Below are 25,388 nucleotides of genomic sequence, written 5' to 3' on the forward strand. Positions count from 1 at the left end.
TAATGAAGGCTTCATGAGTTGAGGCAAGGACCAGAAGAAAATACTCCAAGGGCAAAAAACCTCAACTTAGAGGTACAAAGTGCATTTATTATTAACAAAAGAGAGGAGGATAATGAGAAGTAAAATAAGCCCTTAAAACACCTTTTCTTCTCTCCCAGCCCCTCCCTCCTTCCCACCCCAGCACAGGGAGACAGGACATGGGGGTTTGGGTTGGTTCATCACCGAGATTTTCTTCTGCTGCTCAGGGAGAGGAGTCCTTTCCCTGTGAGGCCCTGGGGTCCCTCCCACAGGAGACAGTTCTCTGTGAACTTCTCCAATGCTCTCACCAGCAGCAGCCCTGCTGCACCCGCTGCAACCTGAATTCCCCCCACGGGCACACAGTCCTCCCAAATGCCGTGGGTTGTGACCATGATCACAGGGGTCCCAGGATGAGGGAAGAGATGAGAAAGTTGACTCCATGTTCAGAAGGCTTGGTTTATTATTTTATGATATATATTATATTAAAAACTATACTAAAAGAATAGATCCACCTGTTGCATTCCACAGCAGCAGATAATCACTGTTTACACTTTGTTCCTGAGTCCTCTCAGCTTCTCAGGAGGAAAAATCCCAAGGAAAGGATTTTTCAGAAAATATCATGGCTATATTTCACCTTTTTATTTTAATAAATTGAAAAGAAAAGTGTTTGTAATTTTGTCTGCTGGGCCCATGCAGAGGAAAGAACAAACACTTGAGAGGTTTATTTTTTTTTGCCAATCAAAAACCTCAATCAATGCTGCTGATGTGGAATGAACTGGAGATTCTTCACCTGCAAAACACCAAATTCCATCACATGACCAAAACAATCTTCAATATAAGAAAATGCAAAAACAATGCAAAGAAAGTTCAGTGCTTCAAATCCAAACAGCTGAGTTTCAAGAGACAGTCCATGGACTGAAGATGTTGCTCTTTGACATGTCTGGAAGTCCCTTTTGGTCCTGAAACAGGCTTGCAGAATCCTGAAACAAAAAACTGCTGTAGAAAATCATCAACAGTTATCAAAAATCCATTAAGAGTTATCAAACAATTTTGAGAAAATTTCTGAAATGTCTTGGCCACAGCCCTTAATTGAACCACTTGGGCTGAGGCTAATTTTTGGCTTTTCAACGCCTTTGAGCTGCTAGATCTTTCAAGTCTTTTTATATAATGTGTTTTGGTTTGGTTTTTTTTTTAGCCAAAAGAGCAGCAGCAGAGGGGAGCCTCTGAGGCCCTGCGGCGGCTCCAGCCGCTGTGGAAGGCTCAGGGATCCCAGACCTGGCCCACAGAACGGTGGTCCAGGCCCTGACGGGGGAAGCAAAGCCCCCGAACCCAGCGGCCGGCCGGGCGGAGGCCCCGGCCCAGGGAGCCGAGCCAAAGGGCCCGGCCCCGGCCCACAGAGCGGGCTCTGTGTCCTCACAACCCGGCACCCTGCCGCCAGTGCCTGGGCAGCACGAGTGACCGAACGCTTCATCCCCCCGAACCACTGCAGACCAGCAGCTGGGGAAGAGAAGCTTTCCCAGGTATCTTCACCTCGAGACCGGGGATGTCTTTTCCCCACAGCAAGAGAGCAACGCTCGCTTTCCACTGCTTGTCTTGCAACGCAAATGCAAAAGGCGCTCCTCCTTTCTGCCCCTCGGTACCACCCCCACCCCTCTGGGCTGGGGACCAGAGGCAAAACCTTCAGGAACCACCTCCCCTACGCTGCTGGGGCGGGCGGGGGCAGTCAGGCATTCCAAACCCCAAGGGGAATCTCCCAACCAAACACGATCCGGTCCGCGACACACGCTGAGCTTGAACACAGGCAGGCGGGCAGCGCCCGCACCCAGCTGTGGAGCCACGCCTGCCCCACGGAGGGACGGGCTGGCGGCCCCTTCCCCTGTCCCAGCTGCCCCCGCCGGGGCAGCCTCGGCACAGCCCGAAAAACTCGGGGGGGAAACCCGGCTGATCGCAGGCGCCGCGGCAGCTGGGGGCGGCGGGGCCGTGGGCAGCCCCGATGATGGCTCCGCGGGCTCGGCGCCGCTGCCAGAATAATCTTGAACTGGTGCCAGTTCGGCGGAAGGCGGCAGAACCACCGGGGGAGGGGCGGCGGGGGCAGCGAGACCGGAGGGAGTTCGCCCCCGCCGGGCTGGAGGCAGCCGCGTCTTCTCCGGGCTCCGGAAGCTGCAGCGCTGGCGCAGACAGCAATGCCGGCGGAGCCCACACGGGAGACGGCGGGACGGGCGGCGGGGGCACTGCCGGTGCCGCTTGGTGGCCGCTGTTTTCTGTCCCCACCTCCGCCCCCGGCGTGGCGGGTGAAGGCGGGGCCGCCGCTGTCGGAGCCCTCACGGGTTCCGGTGGAGGGGCGGCCCGGAGTCGGCCCCCGCCGGCACCGCTGTGAATGCAACTGCCGGCTGCGATGCAGGGCGAGAAGGCACAGGGGCGGCAGCCGCTTCTGCTCCCGGCTCCGGGACGGGCTGCCGTCGATCGCCGCTGTTGATTGCGTTGCATAGCAACACGGGCGAAGCCGCGGGAGGCGGCGCTTCTGCCATCGGAACACCGACAAACTGCGCCGGAGGCGGCGGGACCGGCCGGGCTGCGGCGGGGCCGGCTGGGGTGGGGCCTGCGGCTCCAGGCAAACCCCCCTGCCCGCTGTGGGCAGTGAGGGGGGGAATTGCGGCTCCGTTTGACAATGCCTCAAAGGCGCAGAAAAAAACTTTCCCTCGGCTGCGGGCAAGGCTTCGCCCCCGCCGCGGTTCGTGGGGCTGGGAAGCTGCCGGTCCTGTTCGTGCACAGGTTCCTGGACAGTGTGCTGTCCTGCTGGGTCCGGCGGGAAGGGAGCCTGGCCTCTGCAGGCGGCAATCCACTGAAATGAAGCCGCTTTCCGTTTCAAAACTGGGGAGAGAGTTTTGAATGCCGGATAACTGCGAGGAAGTCCAAATCCCTGGTACAAAGCATCCATGGAAATCGATTCCATGCATTCCCATATGTACGAATCAAGGGAATACAGCACATCGGTGAAAAAGCCATAGTATTTTGTCCATCTGAAAAACTCGTAGAAATGTCTCTTCACCATAGGAACTCTGTATTGATGACCCCATTTTTGCAATAATTTTCTCCTCTGAGGGAGAGAATGGAACCTCCGCAGGCACCCGAAGCCACATCCGAAGCCACACTCTGCGAAGGGCAGCATTTTCAGGAAGGGAAGAGTTAACAGTACCTTGCGACAGTGTCCCCTGGGCTTCAGCAGGCTGCTCTGTGCTGCGAAGAATTCCGGACATCTTGTCTGGGAGACTTTTCAAAAGGTTCTCTCTGTGGTCAGCCTTGGCTGTGAACTCTGTCCAAATTCAGGGTCTTTGGTTCTTCAGCTCCAGGCTAGAAGCCACTTCTGTGGTCACTTGTGTGGTGACCAGCAATGCCACACACTCGGGGTTTACCCAAATATGTAGCAATGCTCCTCTGGGGACTCACCCAAATGAAGAATTTTTTTCTTCACTCAGGGTCAACAAATTGTGGTGGTTTCTTCACTCAGAGTACCAGTTGTGCCAGTTCTTTCCACAGAACTGGCACAACTTTCCATTTGTGGTGGTTCTGTCCTCACTTGGGGTTCACCACTTGTGACCATGACCACAGGGGTCTCAGGATGAGGGAAGAGATGAGAAAGTTGACTCCATGTTCAGAAGGCTTGGTTTATTATTTTGTGATATATATTATATTAAAAACTATACTAAAAGAATAGAAGGAAGGATTTCATCAGAAGGCTGGCTAAGAATAGAAAAGGAATGAATAACAAAGGTTCAGACTGACTGAAACAGTCCGAGACAGCTGGACTGAGATTGGCCATTAATTAAGATCAACCAGATGAGACCAATCCCAGATCCACCTGTTGCATTCCACAGCAGCAGATAATCACTGTTTACACTTTGTTCCCGAGGCCTCTCAGCTTCTCAGGAGGAAAAATCCTAAGGAAAGGATTTTTCATAAAATATCATGGCTACACCAAACCAGGTATCAATAGTAATCAGGAGATCTACTTTGCAGATAGTTACAGAAATACTCTCTTTTTTTCCCAGTACAACTAAACTATTAGGCAAAGGAATTGCCTAATCAACACAGAATTAAAAATCTCTGATATAGATCATAGCTGGATTCTAGAAGTTGAGCAGAGGGTTTTCAGGCACAAGCATAAGTTTTGATTCGCATTCAGTTTGTGTGGGTAGTCTGACCCTTTTCCAATTTAACTGGATATTGTGCTTATGGAGGCATTACAGGAATTTTATTTTTTTTCTTGTGCAGGACTTCATGTTTCCACTGATGAAGAGGCTTTACCATTATCTGTACTCCATTCTGCTCAAAGCAATGGGTTTAGTTATATTTAAACTGTATGTTAAGTATACAGGACAAATGTGAATGGATCCAGGTCTAATAATATTTACAAATATTTGTAACTAACAATAATGACTTCATATCTGTGTGCAAGATGTTATGTGTGAGATTAGATATAAGCCCAAACCAGCAATCAGTTCCATAAAAGCTTTTAATAAAAAGAAATTTGAATTAAAGTGTGCAGAAAAGTATAGAATACAAGTGGAAAATAACCTCTTCCCTGTTAACCACTAGTATAAATCACAAGATGTCTTAAGAGTTATAAATTGCAACATTCACTCCATTTTTATATGAAAAATATCACAGTTAATGCAGAGCATCATGAATGTTGGTATTATTCTTTCCTCAGCTTTTCCTTCTCTTGTTGCAAAGACAAAAAAAAAATTTCCTCATGTTTCCAGAATTATTAAAGAAGGCACTGAGAGATTTAATTGCCCCTAAACCCCAATTTTGTTAAGACTATTTAATGAGGTCTTAACTTTGACAATAACATTTCACTGTTTAATAAAGGGGACTACATTCAAACTGCCCTATGACAAAAAGGCCTAATTGAGTTTTAGCTGATATCTGTTCTTAAATGATGAGCAGGAGCTATGGAAGTGTTTGCAAACTGATTTTAGATCATAGAATCACAGAGTGGACTGAGTTGGAAGGGACCTTAAAGACCATCCAGTTCCAGTCCCCCTGCCATGGGCAGGGACACCGTCCACTAAATCAGGTTGCTCAAAGCTCCATCTAACCTGGCCTTATTTTAATTCTAAGCTTATTTAATTCTGTAGTTGTAGTTCTATTGTGTTAGCCTTCCAAGAAGAGACTAGGATTCATTTGACTTGGAAGGGACAGTTTGAAAACACAGAGTTGAACAGAAGGATTTGAGGGTGGAAGAGTGGCTGTTTTGTCCAGCTCTCAGCAAGGTGGGAGGCATCCTGTTAACTCTGCAGCTGTAAGAACAGTGAAAAATAAACTCAGTGGACATGTTGCTGAGTATGAAAACAAGTAATTTAAAATTCTTTCTTTTTGCATTTGGCATCTGAGTGTAGGGAAAGTACTCCATTCCTTTGGCTGCAGTCGTTTCTAGATAGTGGGATTTTTATTCAGAATCCAGAGTAGAGGAAAACATCCTAAAGACCTATTGGAGGTGGGTGTAACAAAAATGGATTTGGGTTCAGTTGCCACATTTCTGTCACATGCAAAGTCAATGGCCACTTCTGCTTTGTAGCTTCTAGCCACCAAGCATCATCAGCATTCCTTCTTTTGACTTTACTCAAAAATCTGCTATACAGACCTTAGGTCTGTCCATGGCCTCTACATTAGGATTTCTGATCCTTTCTGTGACCTCTACACTAAGAGTGGTTTATCTTCCTATTGCAGAGGAACACGATGCATTCTTTGGTAGGTTTATGATTTCTGATCTTATGGACTTGGGCATGTAAGAAAAATTATTTGTGGCTGTGATAATCAAAACATGTACAGTGGGATATAAAGAATACAGCCTCTGTTCAATGACATAATGTACTACAGCAGAGTACACACCTAGAAAGGTGTGTATTTAAAAATAACATCATGGCAATGTTTTTTTTTTAATTTTGATAGTTAATTTTAGTTATGATCTATGCAATAAAGAATGCATGTCTGAAAATTAAGAAAGGTGCTCTTCATAAAATTTAGTTGATGATACATTTTTCCTTTTACCTTTCAAGCCTTGTTGGGAGGGCAGGTAGATATGTTGTGGCAAAGGAGGGCATTGTGGTCTGCAGACAGTCTAGTGAAGTGATAATCTTTCAAGCCACTTTTCACACTTCTTTTAAAAAAGCACATAAACTTATAGACATAGCAATATATTTCCTAGATTCAAAGATCAGGGCACAGATAAATCTTAAATTGCTATGAACAAAATGTTTCTTAGCTTATAGAAACCAAAAATATATTTATGACAGACTCATAGAATGGTTTGGGTAGAAAGTGACCTTAAAGACCATCTCATTCCACCCCCTCTGCAATAAGCAAGGATACCCTTCACTATCCCAGGCTGCTGCAAGCCCCACCCAGCCTGGCCTTGAACACTTCCAGGGACCCAGGCAGCCGTAGTTTCTTTGAGCAGCCTGCTGCAGCACCTCAGCAGCCTCACTGTAAAGAATGTCTCCCTCATATCTAATCAAAACCTCCCCTCTGTCAGTTCAAAACCTCTACTTTGGTTCTGTGACAAGCCCTTGTCAAAAGTCATGTCAGTTTCTGAAAAGAAGACTGATTTTTTAAATATTGCTGTTGTGATTGAGGTAAGATGATCTATGTTTTGCTCGTTCTAGTTAGAAGAAAGCTCAATCCCTCTTCAGGACCCTTTTCTTAAGGAGCTGGAGCCTTGACATGACTACATCCCAGTCTGCATAGGCGCCTTCCAGGTGACGTGTCACTTCTGAAGAGGATGGGTAACCTTGGCGACCGTGGAGCACACGCCAGTTATCAAATGTCAGCACGTCTCCTATGAAGAGATTGCACAAAGGTCAGTGGTTGGAATGTTAGAGTTCATTCCTTCAAAAAAACACAGACTATTCTTCCCTGTCACTTTTTTCTTCTTTATAGTGTAACAATGGCAAGAGAAATCTACAAGATGAATGCAAGAAAGCAGTGTGAAATAAAACAGATGAATGAAAGAGTTGAAGTTCCTCTCAGTACTAGTGCTAGCAGTGTGACTTTCAGGAAAAACACGTGAAAAATTGTTGTGAGGAGAAGCAACTTACTGACCTGGTTTCATCTTGAAAGTAAACTTGTGTTCTGCGCTGTTTAATAAATCATTAAATTCCTTTAGAGCTGCATAAAATGGCCTCACTTTTTCAACTGGTATATCAAACACTGTGTCTCTTGTTGCATTATTATAATTGATGCGAATTGCTTGGCCTCTGGAATCCGTGCTATAAGACAAAGAAAAGGGGGGGGAAAAGGAAATTAAAAAAGAAAAAGGAATGTATTCTGTTGTTACTGAAACAGTTCAAGATGATTAAACAATAACTGAATTCTCCTGCTGGAATATCAGTATGTTTCTATATTAAAATTCAGATTGATATTGCTAATTAAGCAACTGGATTTTGCTAATTAAGACTAACTAGGAAAAGGGATAACCAGGAAAAAGTGGAGACACTTAATTTGCTCAAAGATCTAAATTATACACTCTTTAATTGTAAACTTTATAAATAAATCATAAACTTTTTTTTATTCAGAAAACAATCTGAACATTTGCATTTCCTCTTCTGATAGTATATAATTCTTAATCTAAACGTTTCAAACTATGACCTCTCCTTGGCATGATATAGCCATGTACATTGGCTGGCATTTGGCAGTTTGCTAACCCGTGCCTGTGCCTAGGAGTTACTCCAATTACCACCACTTCTTGTTTGTGTGTGGCAAAACCAAGTAAGTGGCACAATGCACAGAATAAGTCACACATTTCCCCAGAAAACCAGACTAAATATCACAATCAAGCAAGCAAAACCTCCACCCAAACCTAGAACTACAGACCAAGTTAAACCAGTGTTTTCCCACAAGGTGGCAGGAGCAGACCTTCTCCTACCAACACATCATCCCCCAGATGACAGGGATTTTCTTCTTGGCTGGTGTTGAAACTACTCACTCTATAATCCTTTGTTTACAGTGCACAGCAAAATCACAGTAATCCACCCCAACATCAGTATAGTCTACAGCAGTAGAGGACAGGATCTGGTATGCTTCAGGATTTTGTTTCTTCAGCTTGTTGGATACATGAAATCCATCTACAACTTCACTTTCACCTCCTGCAGCTGTTTGTTTTATACAATGAAGAAATTGAACCTGGAATGAATCAACAGCTTTTAAAAAAAAAAATTGGCCTGCATATTTAACAGTTTATTAGTATCGGTTCTCTCACATTTGTGGTTCTTTTATTTTGATTGTTTGGGGTTTTTTTTCCAGTGACAGACTGAGCTCTCATTTACTGCTGCTTCACAACACACTGCCACCAGTGTCACAAAGGCAGAAAATTAAACTAGCGTGTTCATAAATCCATCCCACTGGAATATCTTCTAATGCTTGCAACCTCTGAGTCAGCGGCAAAGATGTCTTGCTTGTTTCCTTTGAGTCCCTCTTTCTTTTCCTACTACTTTCCAGTTCTCTGGAATGATGTGAGTTATGTGGATTACACTTCGATATGACAGGAACCAGGTGAAATCATCTTTTCTGTGGTTGTCCAGTTTTACAGAAGGGCCCTGATTTTTTGTCTGTTATGAAAGGGCAAACAAGTGTTTATCTTGTACCAATGCACAGAAAACAGAATATACCATCTTTATGGTATTTCTTTCTCTGTTCCCCTCCTGAGCTGAAGAGATGAGTCCTGAAATGTCACAACCTGACTATAGCATTTAGACACCTAACTTTTGTGAAATAATGAGAACAGTACTCACAGCATATGAAGGACCTGAAAGTTTTCTTATATGGCAATATTTTCAATACTTTGTGAATTTAATTTAAAAATTATGGGCTATATGGGAGACATGCTGAATTTACATCATACTGTGTAAATTGCATGCCATGTGTATATAGATCAGCACATGCAGATTAATATATCGATATTTTTACATTGCTCTTTTAAGACAAAATTCAGAGCCACTGATCACCAACCATATTCCACACTACAGGAACGCTTCCCTTTCCCCTTCTGTGGAGTGAAAAAGTCAGTAAATTCAACTTACCCCGGGTGGATGCTGCAGAGCAGGGTAATCAGTGTGGAAGCAGAGTCTCTCAGTTGTGTATGCTACATTGTTAGCATCTGCTTTGTCTTGCACTTGCCAAGTCGGTCTTTATAATGAAAGGCAAAAAGAGAAAACGTGTAAGAACATCCAGCCTGCATGCCAGACAGTACACATTGAAACTGTGAAATCACAGTGCAACACTCACTTCATCTTTGGACACGAAAATATTGTAACATTATGAGGAAATAAGGATTTAGCAGTGTCCCTCCACCCCAACAGAGGCTTACTTCACCAGTCCTAGATAAAACTTCAGTGTCTCAAGGGATATCTGGCATCAGGACGGTACCTAGAAGAAGGATGACTTTCCAGTGGTCCAAAGGCCAGAGGAAGACACTAACCAAGAGGCTTCTGCCAGTAGAAATCATCCTAGGAATGGTGCTTCAAAATAAAGTGAGTAGAAGCTGGCCCATTTCTTTTTATCAGCCTTTCACTTTCCCTCTGCCACATGGAGCACATTATCAGTGAAATTCAGAACTTGTAAAGACCATGTAATTTTCCCCAGAAGTTATTTTTAAGGCTTCATAATATTAGAAAATATAGAGTATCCTTTACAGGGGGATCTTCCCTGTAAGTTGAAAATTTGCTTTTGGAGAAAAATGCCTTGATGAAAGACACTGAAACGTCTTCCCTTTCTATGACATCCTTTTTGAGAACTAGCTCTGTTTATTTTATTACATAGTTTCTCTCTTGGAATTTGGCACAATTCAGTAAAAAGTTTTCTGATGACTGCAGTGAAAAAAGTAAGTCACAGCTATATGGCAATGACATGAATGCCTCATGTTGCTGCACGCACAAAATGGGTTTTGAGTGACACATCATGCAGGAGAATTTGAGACCCAGAACCACAGGCTTTGTTTACACAAAGTTCACATGATTGAAGACAATCCTCAGCAGATGCATGGTATAGATCCAGATGTTTGTCTGGAAAAGTGTAATTTACCATACAGAGACGATAAAATTGCACGCACATAAGTGACCAAAAAGAAATTGGGAAACTCATTTTCCCTTGTGGAATACTATAGACAAAATATGTTCCAGATGGTGTGTGCCTAGTTTTGCTTCTTAATAGCAGTTTAAAAAGAAAATAGGCTAAAGAATATGCAGATAAAATTATTTATATATAGTATATAAATACTTTTGTTCTAGGAGTGGTATTTAGTATAGAAATTATGCAAAATGCTAAAATTAGATTTCTGCAATTTCCAGAGGGAAAACCCTCTTGAGTATTTGCAAATGTGTTTAACTGCCTAGGAGAAATAGTTTTTATTATTTGGTATGGCACATATTCATCAGTACATTACTTGAGTAACAGCACATATTCATCATCACATGACCTCAGTACTCAAGTATGACAATTCCAACCACACTTCCACAGTTTGACAGCCAAAAAATAGCCCTTTTTAATAATTCCTGTAATTAGTGCTGAAGGCAGCTAGATTTGCTCCATCTTTAATAGGCTGTGGTGTCACTTGATGGTTCTAAAACAATTTAACACATTTTAATTGTCTTATTTATGTGAAATATATAAAATTATAACACTTTATAGAAGCATCAGAAGCTTTTGTGAAAGCAGTCATTGCTTTGGTATTGTCAGGATTTGCAAGGGAAGCTGCTCCCCAGGATCTTTTCTTCCACACAGTGAGCTTTGGTCAAAGCCCAGGTTATTGACTTGAAGTCAAAGGGGCTAATGGGGAGCTCAGCACTGAATATGGAAAAATCAACCTGACTTCGTCTAAGTCTCAACTGAGCTGAAGCATCAGCTTGGCCATGCTGGGGGCACAGGTAGTAAGGGTACGTCGGAGGACTCTGGGACCTTAAGGAGAGCAAAGTGGGTTGGAATGGTTTGTGGTTTAATAATTAGGGTCAGATTTCAAAGCCCATTGTTCAGGCTGTTTGACAGAGGAGGAAGATTGCCACCAAGCAGGTGTAGCAAAATTTTTGCATTAGATAGCAACGTGGGTTCAGTCTCCATCAGCAGAAAGCCAGGCTGTCCGTCACCTCCTTAGTCCTGCCAAAGTGCAGCCCTGGGAACTGAAGCCACATTTGAATCATTTGGTCTCACACTTCATTAAAAGTCTATGTCTTATATGAGATTTGGGACACGTGTCCTCCTCTTGCTGCTGAAGACCTCCAGGTGACATTGATGGATTGGCTGTTTCCATGGCAGTGCTGGAGCCCCGAAGGAAAGCCTTCACACCACACCAAGCACTGGAAAAGGCTCCAGAAAAGGAGGAGGAACACAAGGTCTAGGGTGTGAGAAGTTGGAGAAATGAATTGCAGAATGACTGGAGACTTCATTAATGCCATTTGGTCTCCATAATGGAAAGAAAAAGGTTAATTTAAAAACGTGGAAACTCTTGGTGTTGTTACATGGCTGATACAGAGAATGTGTCTACTTTTTACAGTAATGACATTTTAGGGAGGTCACACCAAGCAGACATCTAGACAAGAAGAAAGGCTTTTTTCTTTCATGTGTTAGAATTGTATTCATTGCTGTTACATTTCAGTTTAAAATTCAGGGTTCTGTTGAGGTAATGTTTAATTTGGCAAGTTTGCCAACTCCAAGTTTATCCATTTATTTATGATATTTTGTAGGCCATGTATTTGGGTCCCAGTAAAGCACCAGGGAAATAATAACCCAGAGTTATTATTTTATTACAGTTGTGAAAGCCACCCTAGAAATGGATGCCGCCAGTAAGAACTGAACTTCTGTTTCAGAGATGAAAATTATGGTAAGTACTAGCTACAAACTTTTCTTCTTAGTTAGATGGAGGTCACTGATTCAGCTCAGCAAGATATGAGCTGCCACCATGGTTTGTCTGCTCATTTAGTAGGTGCTTGCAGAGGTAGAGCTTCAGTTGGCCAGTTCTTGGCATCAAAAGGATAATTTACAAGTACCTGCTTGTGCTCCTTCAAGCTGAACTCTGCTTGTTGGGACTGGCTATGGCTTTCCAGAGCATACTCTGTTGAAAGCAGGAAAATGGGTACTCAGCCCATCTTCTTGGTGATGTGGGCCACGATACCATCATCTGAGTCTTACCTATAGCCATGACTCAAAATCAGGCTAAGAAAAATTTCAGAACAGATAACTTCCCCCATTCAGACCAGGACTGGATTAGGGATTTCTGGTTTTGTTTCATGGTGTAGATAAGTAAGTCTTTTTCACTGTCACTCTGTATTCAACAACATTTGTTTTCAGGCACTTTTCCTTCTCTCAGCAGTTAATGTTATTTCTGCTCTTCTCTACATACCCTACCTGTATCAGCAAAGCAATTCTCTTTTACAGTATAAGAACTTGATGCCAAATTTTCTAATATCTATAGAAAAAAACATACACCTTGCTTTAACATATGAATCCTCAAAAGAGATACAACAAGCTTAGATGAAGAACATTCGAGGTGATTACAACACTGGCAAAACAAAGATTTTCCAAAACAAACTCACCCATAGAAGGTGAGACGCAGGAAGCCAATCCTCTGGCCAAGTCTAATCAATTCTCCCTGCCTTGTAGCAGCTCCTGTCAGTAGAACAATTCCTACTTTCTTTAGGGTGCACAACCACCTGTATGCACTTTCATCATTGCACATGATTTCTTCAAAAGGCATTTTGGGAAGCTGAAGGTCTGAGCCCCAGTACTGATGTTCTGAAAGAGAAGAAATAGAAAAACAAGTTCTTAGCTGTTTTAGCATCAAAGTTTATTGGCTTGTATGCACAAACATACACACACATTCAAAGATAGGGCACAGTAATGGGTAAAAAGGACAAAGGTGCTAATTGTTACTTTTTTTGTTTTGCATAAAGTTGCCATTGATTCTAGTTTTTTGCAAAACTTGAAACATTACTGGTTTAAGTCAAGCATTCTCTTAAATATTGAATCAGGGCTTTTTTTCTTACAGTAAAGACATATTTGTTTTTCCTTGCTATTATATATTTAATCTGAAGCTGCTTTTCTTAGAAGAGTGTACTATAAAGCATGAAAAGATTTTATCTAGGATGATTGTTTTGTTTAAGTCACAACTACCTTACTTGGTGTTTTAGCTAATATTCAGATAACTTGCCCAATCATCAATCACAGAGATCACACACTAGAAATGAGACCACATAAACATTTGTAAAATGATGCTGGTGGCATCACTTATAAAATTCCTGTGTCTCTATTTATTCCAACATCTCTTCAATGGACAGGACAAATAAAAACTACAAATTCCAAGGAGCTTTCAGAATGGAAATCTCTGAAATTCTGAAAAGGGTAATTTTACCTGGTGGCTGAAGGACATACTATAGTTCAAACAAACATGAAGGCCAGGTTTGGGCTTCTTTTTTACCTTCTTCTAGATATAGATAGGAAGCACAAAATACAATGTGCTCTTAAAAAAAAAAATTGAACTCAGACACTACAGAGTTAAAATATTTTTCAACCAGTAGTGTTCTTTCATCTGGCTAGGGCTACTTAGAGATGGTCCAAGAATCAGAACACACATGGCCGTATATGAGCTATCCACAAAGGCCATCTTTTGTGGTCTACCTGTGTTTCAAAGAAGCAGCAGTATGATTTAACAAGCTGTTGAATTTTGTAACATGTTCACCAAAAAAAAAAAAAAAGTGCAAATCTTGAGGAGACATATAATTTCACATCATTAAATTCCTTTTTGATACCACTCCATGGTCAGTTACTCACTGCTCCACTGTGTTTAACTTAATATACATCTTTTTACACATTTGAAAGATGGTGAAAAAATAAAATACAAATGTTTTCCCTTTACTCTATTAGAAGTTAAGAAATTAAAGTAGACTTAAGTATGTTGTATGTTGTATAAGTATGCTAAGAATATCCTTTGAAAGACAGAGCAGGTGAATAACCATGTGAAAACTAACAGAAGATTTTAAGTTTCATCTTTTCCATCCTAGTTTTCTTACTGACTTGCTAATATATATTTTCCTAATTTTCCAGAAACAAGAAGTAGAATTTCAAGGAATATATCAACAGAATTTTCTTCACTTTGGAAAATAAATGCATGCACCTAGAATTGAACTGAGCTCTAAGAGTCCCAGGCTTCCAAGGGTACATGGACTGGAGTGTGCTCTTGTTCAAGTTCCCAATTGCTCTTGCTGGAAGTTTCTCCTGATATGGGATGACCCTTCTGCAGCAGGGCATGGCCTGTGGTATTCTGGTGGGTTTGGCTTTTGTTACAGACCTGTGCTTTGTCACAGCACTGCAGAACAGCCCATGCTCAGCACAGCAGAACAGCCCATGTTCAGCACAGCAGGCTGGGGCTGCCTTGGATTTTGGCATGACAAACCTGCCAGCCCCTACAGCTGCCCTGTGGAACCACCAGCCTCCATCCTCCACCCAGGCAGACCTGCAGCACTGTCCTCTGGCCTCACATCCAAACAGCTCTGGAGCCAAAGGGAGGCCAAAGCTAAATTCAAATGTTTCTCATATCACTTGACTTGAAGAGAAATAATTTTTCTGGGAATTTAGCCTTTGCCAGACTCTGAAATGTATTTGGGAATAAGACTGTAACATTGCCTGCTGACTGAAGAGATATTTAACCTCTACGGTACTTCTGCAAGTCAAGGAAACTGAACTCTACACTGATACTCCCAAAACAGTTACTAAAACTGAAGAGCTTTTCCCTTTAATGTTTCACCATTTGCATTTTAAAAACACCAACAAACAAAAATAGTTGCCAAACACCAACAAAACAAAAATCCAGACAGTAAATATGGTTCAGCCCTGCCGTGCAAGGTCGTAAGCACTTTTCCTCAAAGTTTCACTTTTCTCATATAAATTCCCTTCCAGTGACAAGTGTAGCCAGCATCCTTAATGGTTTAGGTTTGTCTCTCTTTTTTAAGATGCAAGCTGGTACACAAATGCATATAAATCCCTCCTCAAATTTCAGAGAAGAAAGGCTCCAAGTTTCCAGCCCTTGATGCTGATGAATCAAGAGCTTGGCCTTTGAGTTACTGCAGGAGCAGCCTTTTCCCCTTCACATTTGCCATAATGACACCATGGTAAATACACCAGAAGCTGAAAGCTTGCACACAGCTCCAAGTGGTAATATGAATGTCATCACACCATTTAATACTAAATATCCCAAAGAAAATTATACATTTTAGCACAGAATTTCCTGCAGACTTTTTAATTTTTATGCTTTACATATCAGTAATTGTGGGGTTTTTTCAGAGAGCTCTTAGAGTTTAATTTAAAAACACTAGTGCCAATTTTGATCCTTCTAGTAGCTGCAATAGTTCTGAGGTCTAATTTCTAACACTTATGTCTGATATACACATTAAATGCTTTTAAACAATTCATATTTGTACAAAAAACAGTGAAGGAATTCTCCTGACTGGTCCCAGAGAACATCACAGCCTGGTGAGTACAACAGCAGTAGGTGAGAGACAAGTCATAGCTCTGTGCTAAAAGAAGCAGCATTTACACCTTGGCTCCAGATGAAAATGCTCTATATTGTCCAATATTTACAATTTGACAGATTACCAGGTCCACAAGTAATTGGAAAAGGGACAGGAAAGCAAAACTCAGAGAATGGAAAAAAGATCTTGTGGTATGCAGATAGTTACATTCTTACATTTAAAAGTGTTTTTTAAAAAGACTGCCTGAAAGTCTTAGAAAACTGCATGCCATGGGGAGCTGCACTGAACTGCACAGGGACTGTACTCTTTGGCAGTATTTCCTGGGGGTCACTGATCCCACTCAAGCTCTTCATCGTGTCATCACAGAACAATTTCTTCCCACTGCTAAGGCAGTAAATTCAGTTTCCATTGTACTATAGTAAAGTATTAGAACATATGCTCTGAAAGCTGAAGGGCTAGGAAAGATAGGGATGAGTCATTAGTGTCTGCACAGCCTTAGGTCTCACTAGCACAGCACAGCTGTAGTTGCCAAATTAAAAATCTTTATGTTTGCAAATCACAGAATCAGTTAGGTTGGGAAAGACCCTTGTGATCATCAGGTCCACCCCCTGACCCAGCACCACCTTGTCAACTAAACCACGGCACTGAGTGCCACCTCCAGCCCTTCCTAAACATCTCCAGCACGGTGACTCCGCCACCTCCCTGGGCCCGTTCCAGTGCCCCATCTCCCTTTCTGGGGAGAAACTCTTCCTGATGTCCAACCTGAACCTTCCTGGTGCATTCTCAGTCTGTGTGCCCTTGTTCTGGCTCTGGTTGTCTGGGAGCAGAGCCCGACCCTCACCGGGCTGCAGCCTCCTTCCAGGGAGCTGTGGGGAGCGATGGGGTCAGCCCTGAGCCCCCTTTCCTCCAGGCTGCACGGCTGAGCTGCTCTCAGAGCACTTGTGTGCCAAGCCCTTCAGCAGCCTGGTGCCCTTCTCTGGACATGCTCCAGCATCTCAGTGTCCTTCCTAAAGGGAGGGCCCAGAACTGGGCACAGCACTCCAGGTGCTGCCCAACAGGGGAACAAGGATCTCCCTGCTCCTGCTGGCCACACCATTCCTGATCCAGGATCCATTGGCCTTCTTGGCCACCTGGCCACACTGCTGGCTCATGTTCAGTCTGCCCCAGTCAGTACCCCAGGGCCCTTTCTGCCTGGCTCTGTCCTGTCACTCTGTCCCCAGCCTGTAGTGCTGCAGGTGTTGTTGTGGTGCAGGACCTGGCAGCTGGTTTTGATGAACCTCTCCTTGCTGGATTCAGCCCATCTATCCAGCCTGTCCAGGTCCCCAGATCTATGTGCTTTTCAAAATGGGAAGAATGAAACTCTTTCAAAAGAATCAATGCCCCTTTCAAAAATTTCAGAACAATAACTTGGGGTGGAAAAGAAAGGAAAAACAAAAATCCCATTTCTTGATCATACCAGGTTAGTCCTAACTACATTAGAGCTTACATAAAATGAGAAGATGCCCTTTGTTCGGTGCCTGCAGATGGTGTGCATGCATCAACACTTGGAATTATCCAGCATTTACTACGCAGCTTGGGCCAATGCTGGTCAAATCTTCTGGAGTAATAACAGAAAATCTAGACACCACTAGAGTAAATTGCTTCATCTAAAATTACTTTGCCTACAGCATGTATCTTAATGTTTGTTGAAAGCCAAGTGTATTTTTGCTGTATTGTGAGTTATGTATATGGCAGCCTAACTCATCATTAAGCCCTTATTAGTTATCACTGCAGGATAAATTCAAATGACCAAGCTTTTAAAGTAAAACAACTACTTTTAACTTCATCCTCCAAAAATAATCATCTCTCAGGACCTAGCAGGGAAACTGAAAACAGCATTGATGCTTTTATCATCCTGATTCAAACTTTTACAGAGCTGGATATAAACATTCAGTATCATATTATCACATTTTAAAGAATTATCACCATCTGAAACCTTTAAACTGCTGTTCAAACCTTAACCTAACCTAAGGTTAAAAATATTAAGTACCACCACAGACCAGCTCTGCAGAATCTTCTCTTTCACCCAACATGAAAATATGATTGTGATGTTATCTAATTTCCACCCCCACCCCCCGAACCCCCCAGCCCCATCCTACTGTTGGAATGCCAGCACATTGGAAAATGAGCCTGAGCAAACACAGCTGAGTTAGATACTGGATACTGGCTCACTCAGTGTCTCTCACAAGCACCCTCTGCCACCCCCAGCATCTGAATTACAGACATGGAAAATCATTCCTGTGACATCTGCTGTGTAGGACTCCAGTAAACAGAAAGAAAAAAGAGAATCTTTGAGACAGCACAGCTGTAGAAGTAGAATGTGGCTCTTTGGCTGTTCTTTTGGGAGCATATTGTAAGCTGGGCTGAAATGAGCCTTGATATACACAAATAGCAGATTTTGATTTTGCATATTGCATGGATAGGATCTGGCATTGTTTTAAAAGAGAAATCTTGACATGCTGCCATAGAGCTATTTATAGTCACTTCATCATGCACTGAAAATGTGACCTACTCTTCTTTTTGGGCTTGACACAATGTCTGACATCTATGTTCTTTTGAATCAGAACCCATGATGGAAACACATTTTTTAAAAAAGCAGCACTAAAAGCAAATAACCAAAGGAAAAAAAAAAAAACAAACCAGCCACAGCTGTGAATGTCAGCAGCGAAGGTTAACCTTTAACTACAGCAATCTGGCAAGCTTGCATTTCTCTCTGTTGAATCAGCATGCAGGGCTGGCATTTCGTAGCATTGTCTGTAACATTATACTGCTGGGCTATGGGCAGCTACTTCAGGGCATGTAATCTGCAGTGTGCACTCACCACAAGGAAGGGTGTTCCAAACTTACCAAAATACACAACAAAACCCAGGTCTTAAACAGCCAGCAAGCAAACTCACAGGCTTTTTTTGCAACTGAAACTGGGAAAAACTACAAGAGGGTGCCAATCATAATGAGCCAGGGGGCTCCTTATTACCATTGTCTGAGAGCATGAAAGGATGAATGGCACCACAAAAAAAAAGCCAGTTAATTGGTATAACGTTTATACACAATTTCTTCAGACCGACCATGTGAAACAGAATTTGGAAAAGCATTGCCCAAAGAATGAAACAGATCTTTGGTGTATATTTCTACCTGGATGGCTCCAATGGAGAAGAGCAGTGGCAGAGCAGAGAACTGGCTTCTAAAACATGCCCTGTATTTAGATGCCAAAGGTAATCACTGTGCAAATGCACGCATGTGAAGGCAAATCACAGCCAGTTAAGACTTCATAATAGGTAAAAAAGGTAGCATTACATCTGAAATATTGATATCTCAGTAATTAATACCTTTGCCAATGAACACAACCTGAGATCTAGATCATTTTGCCTGGGTATTAATTAAAGCCATTTATGTTGATCCCTTTGAAGACTACAAAACATCCTGCTAGCTTTCATAGCATATTCATTTTCTCAAATCAAAGTTCTTGCCATCTGAAAAATCAAGTGTAGTTTCCCTGAATGAGGTCTGTATTTTCACCATATTCACTCTAGAAGCATGCCAAACTCTTCAAAATAGTAAACACAGCCTTTTATTTTTGCCAAAAATAAAGTAGGTAGAAACTTTTATATTACCAGGGGAAAACAGATCCATTCTGAACTATGTGTTACAGCATCCACTGAAATGAATGGAGGTATTTCTTATCTTTTAAACCAGTAATGTCCTATTTTAACAGATACTGTCTTAACACAGATAGTATTTTAACAGATATACTGTCTTAACACAGATGCACAGCTTCCTGCAAGAGCAGATCTCACAGGACCACTGTCAAGAGCAATGCAGGCATCCTGCAAGCTTTCACACCTCCATGCTCAATCTGAAATGCTGCCAAGTAATGATGAAATGCATCATGCCAAACCTCGTGGGCTTATAATTATCCGCTTTAAAGGGTAAATGTTTGTATAGGGCAAATGTTACAATGACATTTGTACAAAATACTTTGTGATCAAAAGACAGTCTACCACTAAAATGTGCATGGGAGGTAAAGCAAACACAACCTGAACTTCAGCACTACACACTGCCAGGCTACGCAGTTACTTTTTAACAAGAAGGCCATAAAAGAGGGGAAAAAATATTTCACTTGCAATTCCAAATAATCTTTCTTTTTAGAAAAATTTAGAAAAATTGAAATAGTTTAAACAGCACTCACACACTTGCATAGTCACGGACCACTGGTGGTCCCTGGCTCATTTATGAGACCCACTAACACTTTCTGGAAAGAGAAGGCTTTTAGGAAAGTAAGTGCAGCCCAATTAGTTGTATTTCCCTCAGGTGGAAGAGGGAGAAGATAACCACGGGTCCGTGCACAGCCTGGCACTGGGCACCAGGGGCTGCTGCCATGGCTTCAGCTGTCAAACCCCTTGCATCTGTCACGAGCATGGCAGACATGGATTTAATTCCTACCTGGTAAAAATAAGTCTGCTCGCATTACAGCTCTGGCTTCTTCAGAGAAGCATCGTTTTTTCAACCACTCAGCTTCATATTCACTTGTGTGCTCATCAGGCCATGTAATGGAGATCTTTCAACGCAAAGGAAAAATGAGTTTAGAAAAAGAAATATTTGAAAAACATCATCTAGAACAACAAAATCCCTGAGAAATGGCAGAAATTGTAATACTTAGATCGATAATATCAGAGTTAAACTTTCCCTGAAGCATGATAGCAAACAAGTAATGAAAACCCAACTGAAACACCATTCACATTCTGACACTTTTTATAAACGTTCATTTTTATTTCAACCCATGACCTAATTTGCTGGTTTGTGTGGACTGCTTCCACTGTGGGAGCTGCACTTAACAGAAAGAAGGGAATTGTAAAAACTGGCACGTATCACTGGGGAGAGCACTTCACCCCAGCTCAGAAGAGTGAAAATTTCTTGCAAAACACTGACAGGTCATGAGAAAAGAAAAAGAACAAGACAGACCAGAACCTTTTACTAGGAGAGAAATCCAGCTCCTACTTTTGAAATCTTCCCTCTATCAAATACATTTTTTTAAAAGTGTTGGGTTTTTCAGTTCCTGAAAAAAACATGGATAGAAAGCATATGGCTTTGCTTGTCATGAACTGCAAGAGCTCAGTCCAGCACAGACCCTCAGCTGAATTTTTAAGGTTGATGAATAGGTATCAATTCCCAATTCACATGACTCTGCTCATCCACATGATGGTAAATCACTATCAGTATCATTTTAGTATTAGCACTGGGCTTTTATCAGTTTATGAATATAAGTGGAAGCAGACAATTCCTAATTTGCCTGATCAAATAATGAATTTACATTGCATTAATTTTGTCTACAATCAACTTGGGAGCGTAGAATTCCTCACCAGAGACCCTTATCCTGTGGCTGAGGTACTCACACATGAGTCAGCCTCTGCAAACTGCCCCTGCAGGGCTGACAGCTGCATTTTTAATATGTTCAAAACACCTTTAAGCATAAAACCAAGGAAGTTAGTTTGCCAAAGGAGCCGTGTAGTGCTTTTAATAAAACATAAAAAAATCTAAATAATATACTAGGATTTTATATATCAGGAAAGATTGACATTCATAAGGGGGGCAGCTCCTATCCTCTCCTGCTTGAAAACCTTCCATTTTGCAGGAAGAAATGTTAATGTAGAGAAGTAGACAGGGATACAGACATTAATCCAATTCTGATGGTTGGATTTAATTTTGGTTTGAGTGTTCACTCAAGATAAAGGTTATTTTGCATTGAAAGTTTGCTAATAAAGCTGATATTTTTGTTATAAAGTCATTATTCTCTTGACATTGATTTTTCATATTTTCAAGCCATTTACTTAAAAAATAAAGAGAGGAAGAAGTTCAGGTGTGATTAAATGTGCAAGAAATGTCTGCATTTTCAACAACTAGTGAAGAAGCGTATGGCAGAATTTTGAAAAGCATTATTATACGATAAAAGCTGAAGCCTGGGTTTATGCAGCCTCTGCATAACATCCATACAGTGAAGTTTCACATGAAGGTGGAAAGATCTGAATTCCCCCCGCTGCGATTCTTCCTGAAAGCTTTGCAAATACTTGGTAAGGTTTGCACGCAAGCAAACCGCGACTAGAGCGCAACTGGGAACTGTCTCAAAATTAGATTAACAAGCATCGTTAGAGGAGTTTCACGAGAAGATGAACGATGGTGCGCTCCAAATACCTTTCTGCTGTCTGCCAGAGCAACCTGCTTCACCACGATGTCGACGTCCAGATCCTGGAGGAGCAGCCGGCGCGCCCCGGCCGAGGGCAGGAAGCAGAGCGGGCAGGGGCAGCAGTCCCGCAGCCACACGCACGGGTAGCGGCTCTCGCTCCCGTCCTCCCACTGCACGCACACGAAGCGGCCCCCGTCCGCAGCCCGCACCCTCCGCACCGCCGGGCCCATGCTGAGCCGGCCGGGGCTCCGGGACACCGGGACACAGGGGCTCAGGGGCTCCGGGACACCGGGACTCCGGGACACCGGGCACCGGGCTCCGGGACACCGGGACTCCGCGGCTCCGGGACACCGGGACTCCGGGCTCCGGGACACCAGGACTCCGGGACACCGGGACACCGGGAGGACTCCGGCACTCCGCTCTCCGAAACTCCGGCACTCCGGGACACCGGGAGGACTCCCGCAATCCGGCACTCCGGCACTCCGGCACTCCGTCACTCCAGGACTCCGGCACTCCGGGACCCCGGGACTCCGCTCCGCAGCGCCGCCGGGCCGCCTCCTCCGCCTCCTGGGCTCTGTAGCGAAAACGTCACAGGGAGACGTCAGAGGGAACTCCAACATGAAGCTCCTGAAACAATTTGCCATTTGTTTTTTAGATTTTCAAGCCATTTGCTTAAAGAATAAAGAGAAGAAAAAGTGTAAGTGCGGTTAAATGTGCGAGAAATGTCTGTGTTTTCAACAACTGGTGATGAAGAAGCATATGGCAGAGTTTTAAAAAGCATTATTATATTAAATATTGGGTTCTATAGCAAAAACATAAGAGGGAACTCTGTCACAGAGCTCCTAAAACACCACCAAGAGCAGCTTATTACTGAAGAAGCAAGTACAGCACAAGGACAGTGTTACAATGATTCTCCCTTCCCTTCCAACTCCTTAGACTTCACGAATATTCATTATATTGTGAAAAACGCCAATCACTTGTTGGTTTTTTTTAATTTTAAAAGTTTAATAGTAATTAAATGGTTATAAAAATAGCAATATAATTAGAGTAATAAAAATTTGGACAATTTGGATTAGGACGATATGAGACAATAAAAACAAAGAGTTAGGGAGAGTCCGGGTGCCTCTTTCTGGGCAAAATAAGCCCAAAAAAGGACCCACGTTAACAGAGGATTAACCCTTAAAAGCAGCAGCCTGTTGCATATTCATACACCTCATATATGATGCATCAATTCCATTCACACACAGGATTCTGTCTGGGCAGTGTCAGCTCCTTCCTCTGAATCCTGACGGCGTCTTCAGAGCTGAGCGAGGCAGGAAGAAGTTCATTTCTTCTGATAATGGAGCAATAAATTTTCTTTCTCTGAAAGATTTGGGTGCCCTGTGGCTGCTATCTGGTGTGAGTACCTCATGCCTTTCTTTAAAAAAATATCCCACATACATAGTTTCTATTTTAACATTATGTTTATAACCTAAAACTGTATTTAACACACTGCTTAAGAAAATCAATACAGCATAACTGTCTAACATAACACATATAATATTCATTTTAATATTTGCAAAAAGCCAATCATAAAATACGCATTTTTCACAAAGAGGCATGTGGCAGAGTTTTAAAAAGCCTTATTATATTATTTATTGGGTTCTATAGCAAGACCTAGACCTCAGGAATATTCATTATATGTTGCTGACAGAGGGTACACTCAGACACATCTATTCAAAAATCCCTTCAATTTGGTATCTGTCACCTTGGCTGTCTGTGGTGGCCATGCCCTCTGGCCAGAGACGATGCACCACCCCTGAAACCTCCTGTCCCCGTGGCTGGGGTGAGGGCAAACCTGGCCCCAGCAGCTGAGTCTGTGGGCTGCAGCCTCCCCCACCCTGGACACAGCCAGAGCACATTTCAGGACAGATGTTGGGCCTGGCTTTCTTGTGGACACCTTCTTCTTCCCCAGCCTTGTTTCCTTCTGCCCAGCCCTGAGGGAACTGGTCAATACTGTCCCTGTTGGCTCTGGTTCCTTTAGGCAGCTGAACTCCCAGCCCAAAGTTCCAGTCAGGAGGCACCCTCAGGAAGGGCTGGGCTTGGGTGGTCACGGTTTCATCGTGTAGTTTTGCCAGAAAGGGCAACAATTCCTTCCTAACAATGTTTGAGCCCTCAGCCATTTCAGTCTCTCACAGAAAGACACCTCAGAACCAATTCCACAAACCAAAAGCCAGAGCTACAACTAACCGTGTTCAAAACCTAAAGTATGAAAGTACATGCACTATAACCCCTGCTGTGGATTTTATGGAATAGAAAACATGGAATCTACCTCCCTGCAAGGAAAAGCTTTGTAAACGTGACTTTAGCAAGAGTTCTGGGAGAGTTCCTCCCTCCTTTCACAGCCAGAGCACTTTCTGTGGATATGCTCTTTCATTTGAAGCCAGCTCCATGCTGTACTGTAGAACGATGGTGTACAGATCCTAGAATTACAAAAGCTCTGGTCTAATGTTTTTTCTTATGCAGAAAAATTCAGGGGATGCTCTCTGAATCAATAAGTCATTACATACCTATTTTAATTACTTTATCAATGTTAAATACTGCATATTTTTAAAGTATCTTCTTTTTTTGTTCTTAAGCTCACAGGACAACATATTGATGCTACCAGGACGAAAGTCTTGCCAGCTGTCTTTGTGCACAAAAAAATGCCCTGGGCTTCAGTATTTTGACTCTCAAAGGCCTACTGGAGTTATCAGATAGTTTTTCAATATTTTTCCTTTGCTGCAGTTTAGAACTAGGCTACACAGGACCCTTGGGTCTCCATTTGTTTTTATTTCATTTGATTGACTGTAGGAAAGCAGAATACTGTGTTTTTTCCTTTCTTGTGTTTATGGATAGCAGTCCCATTAGAACCCAGTAATTACTAATCCTCACCTGCAATGCAGTACAGCTAGTTTTGTGCATACAGACTTAAACACCTTTTATCCAAAACTGTGTTTATATCCAGATTGAATAGATTTTCTTTTACACAAATGTGCATATAAATATATATATGTCTATAGATATATGTGTATTTCTATCATATTGCAATTTTTCTTTCAACTGTAAAAATAGTTATATTGCAAGACCGGCTGCAGTGTCCTTCTAAAAGTTTTTGGATGAAGTTTTATCATGTATGGCTGAAAAGCTGTGTTATGCTTTAGGGTTTAAAAAAAAAAGATTATTTCAACATGCCATAAACTTTTGCTACATCGTTTCTGGATAGTTCTCTGATGAAGGCTGGCAGTTTACCTGATGGTAATGAGTCCCATTTGACCCCTGGACAATGCTGAATTGTCCAGCACAAGGCATGGTACTCACATCCACATGAACTGAGCAACAGAAATGGTCAGCTCAAATTATTCCACTCATCTTTCAATGCATAAGGAATTGTAGAACAAAGCACTCTTCCCCAAACCAACCCCCAGTTCCTTTGGGGATAGGGATGATGTTCTCTGTGTACTAAATCTAGTGGGCACTCCTGTAGCTATCTGCTTAAGAAAAGACCATAAGAACCAGAATTTGCTTTAGATGTTGAAGGCCACTGGGAAGCTCCTCCAGCTTACTACATGGGGGAAGCAGGAAAAATCCAAAGGTCTGGATATACATATTAAACCCCT

General features: G+C 42.6%; 1 protein-coding gene across 1 annotated transcript; it reads right to left on the minus strand.

Moving 5' to 3' along the window:
• Positions 1–4,513: 4,513 nt before the first annotated feature.
• Positions 4,514–22,107, minus strand: BBOX1 (gamma-butyrobetaine hydroxylase 1). The gene is made up of 7 exons (XM_084208765.1): positions 21,759–22,107; positions 20,013–20,127; positions 12,603–12,801; positions 9,099–9,204; positions 8,006–8,202; positions 7,123–7,289; positions 4,514–6,859 (listed from the first exon to the last, which is right to left on the minus strand). Exons 1-7 carry the CDS (start codon positions 21,978–21,980, stop codon positions 6,699–6,701), a joined length of 1,167 nt encoding a protein of 388 aa, XP_084064891.1. The 5' UTR covers positions 21,981–22,107; the 3' UTR covers positions 4,514–6,698.
• Positions 22,108–25,388: the final 3,281 nt, after the last annotated feature.

The sequence above is a fragment of the Fringilla coelebs genome (genome assembly GCF_963513975.1).
Source record: "Fringilla coelebs genome assembly, chromosome: 6".
NCBI classification, from domain to species: Eukaryota; Metazoa; Chordata; class Aves; order Passeriformes; family Fringillidae; genus Fringilla; species Fringilla coelebs.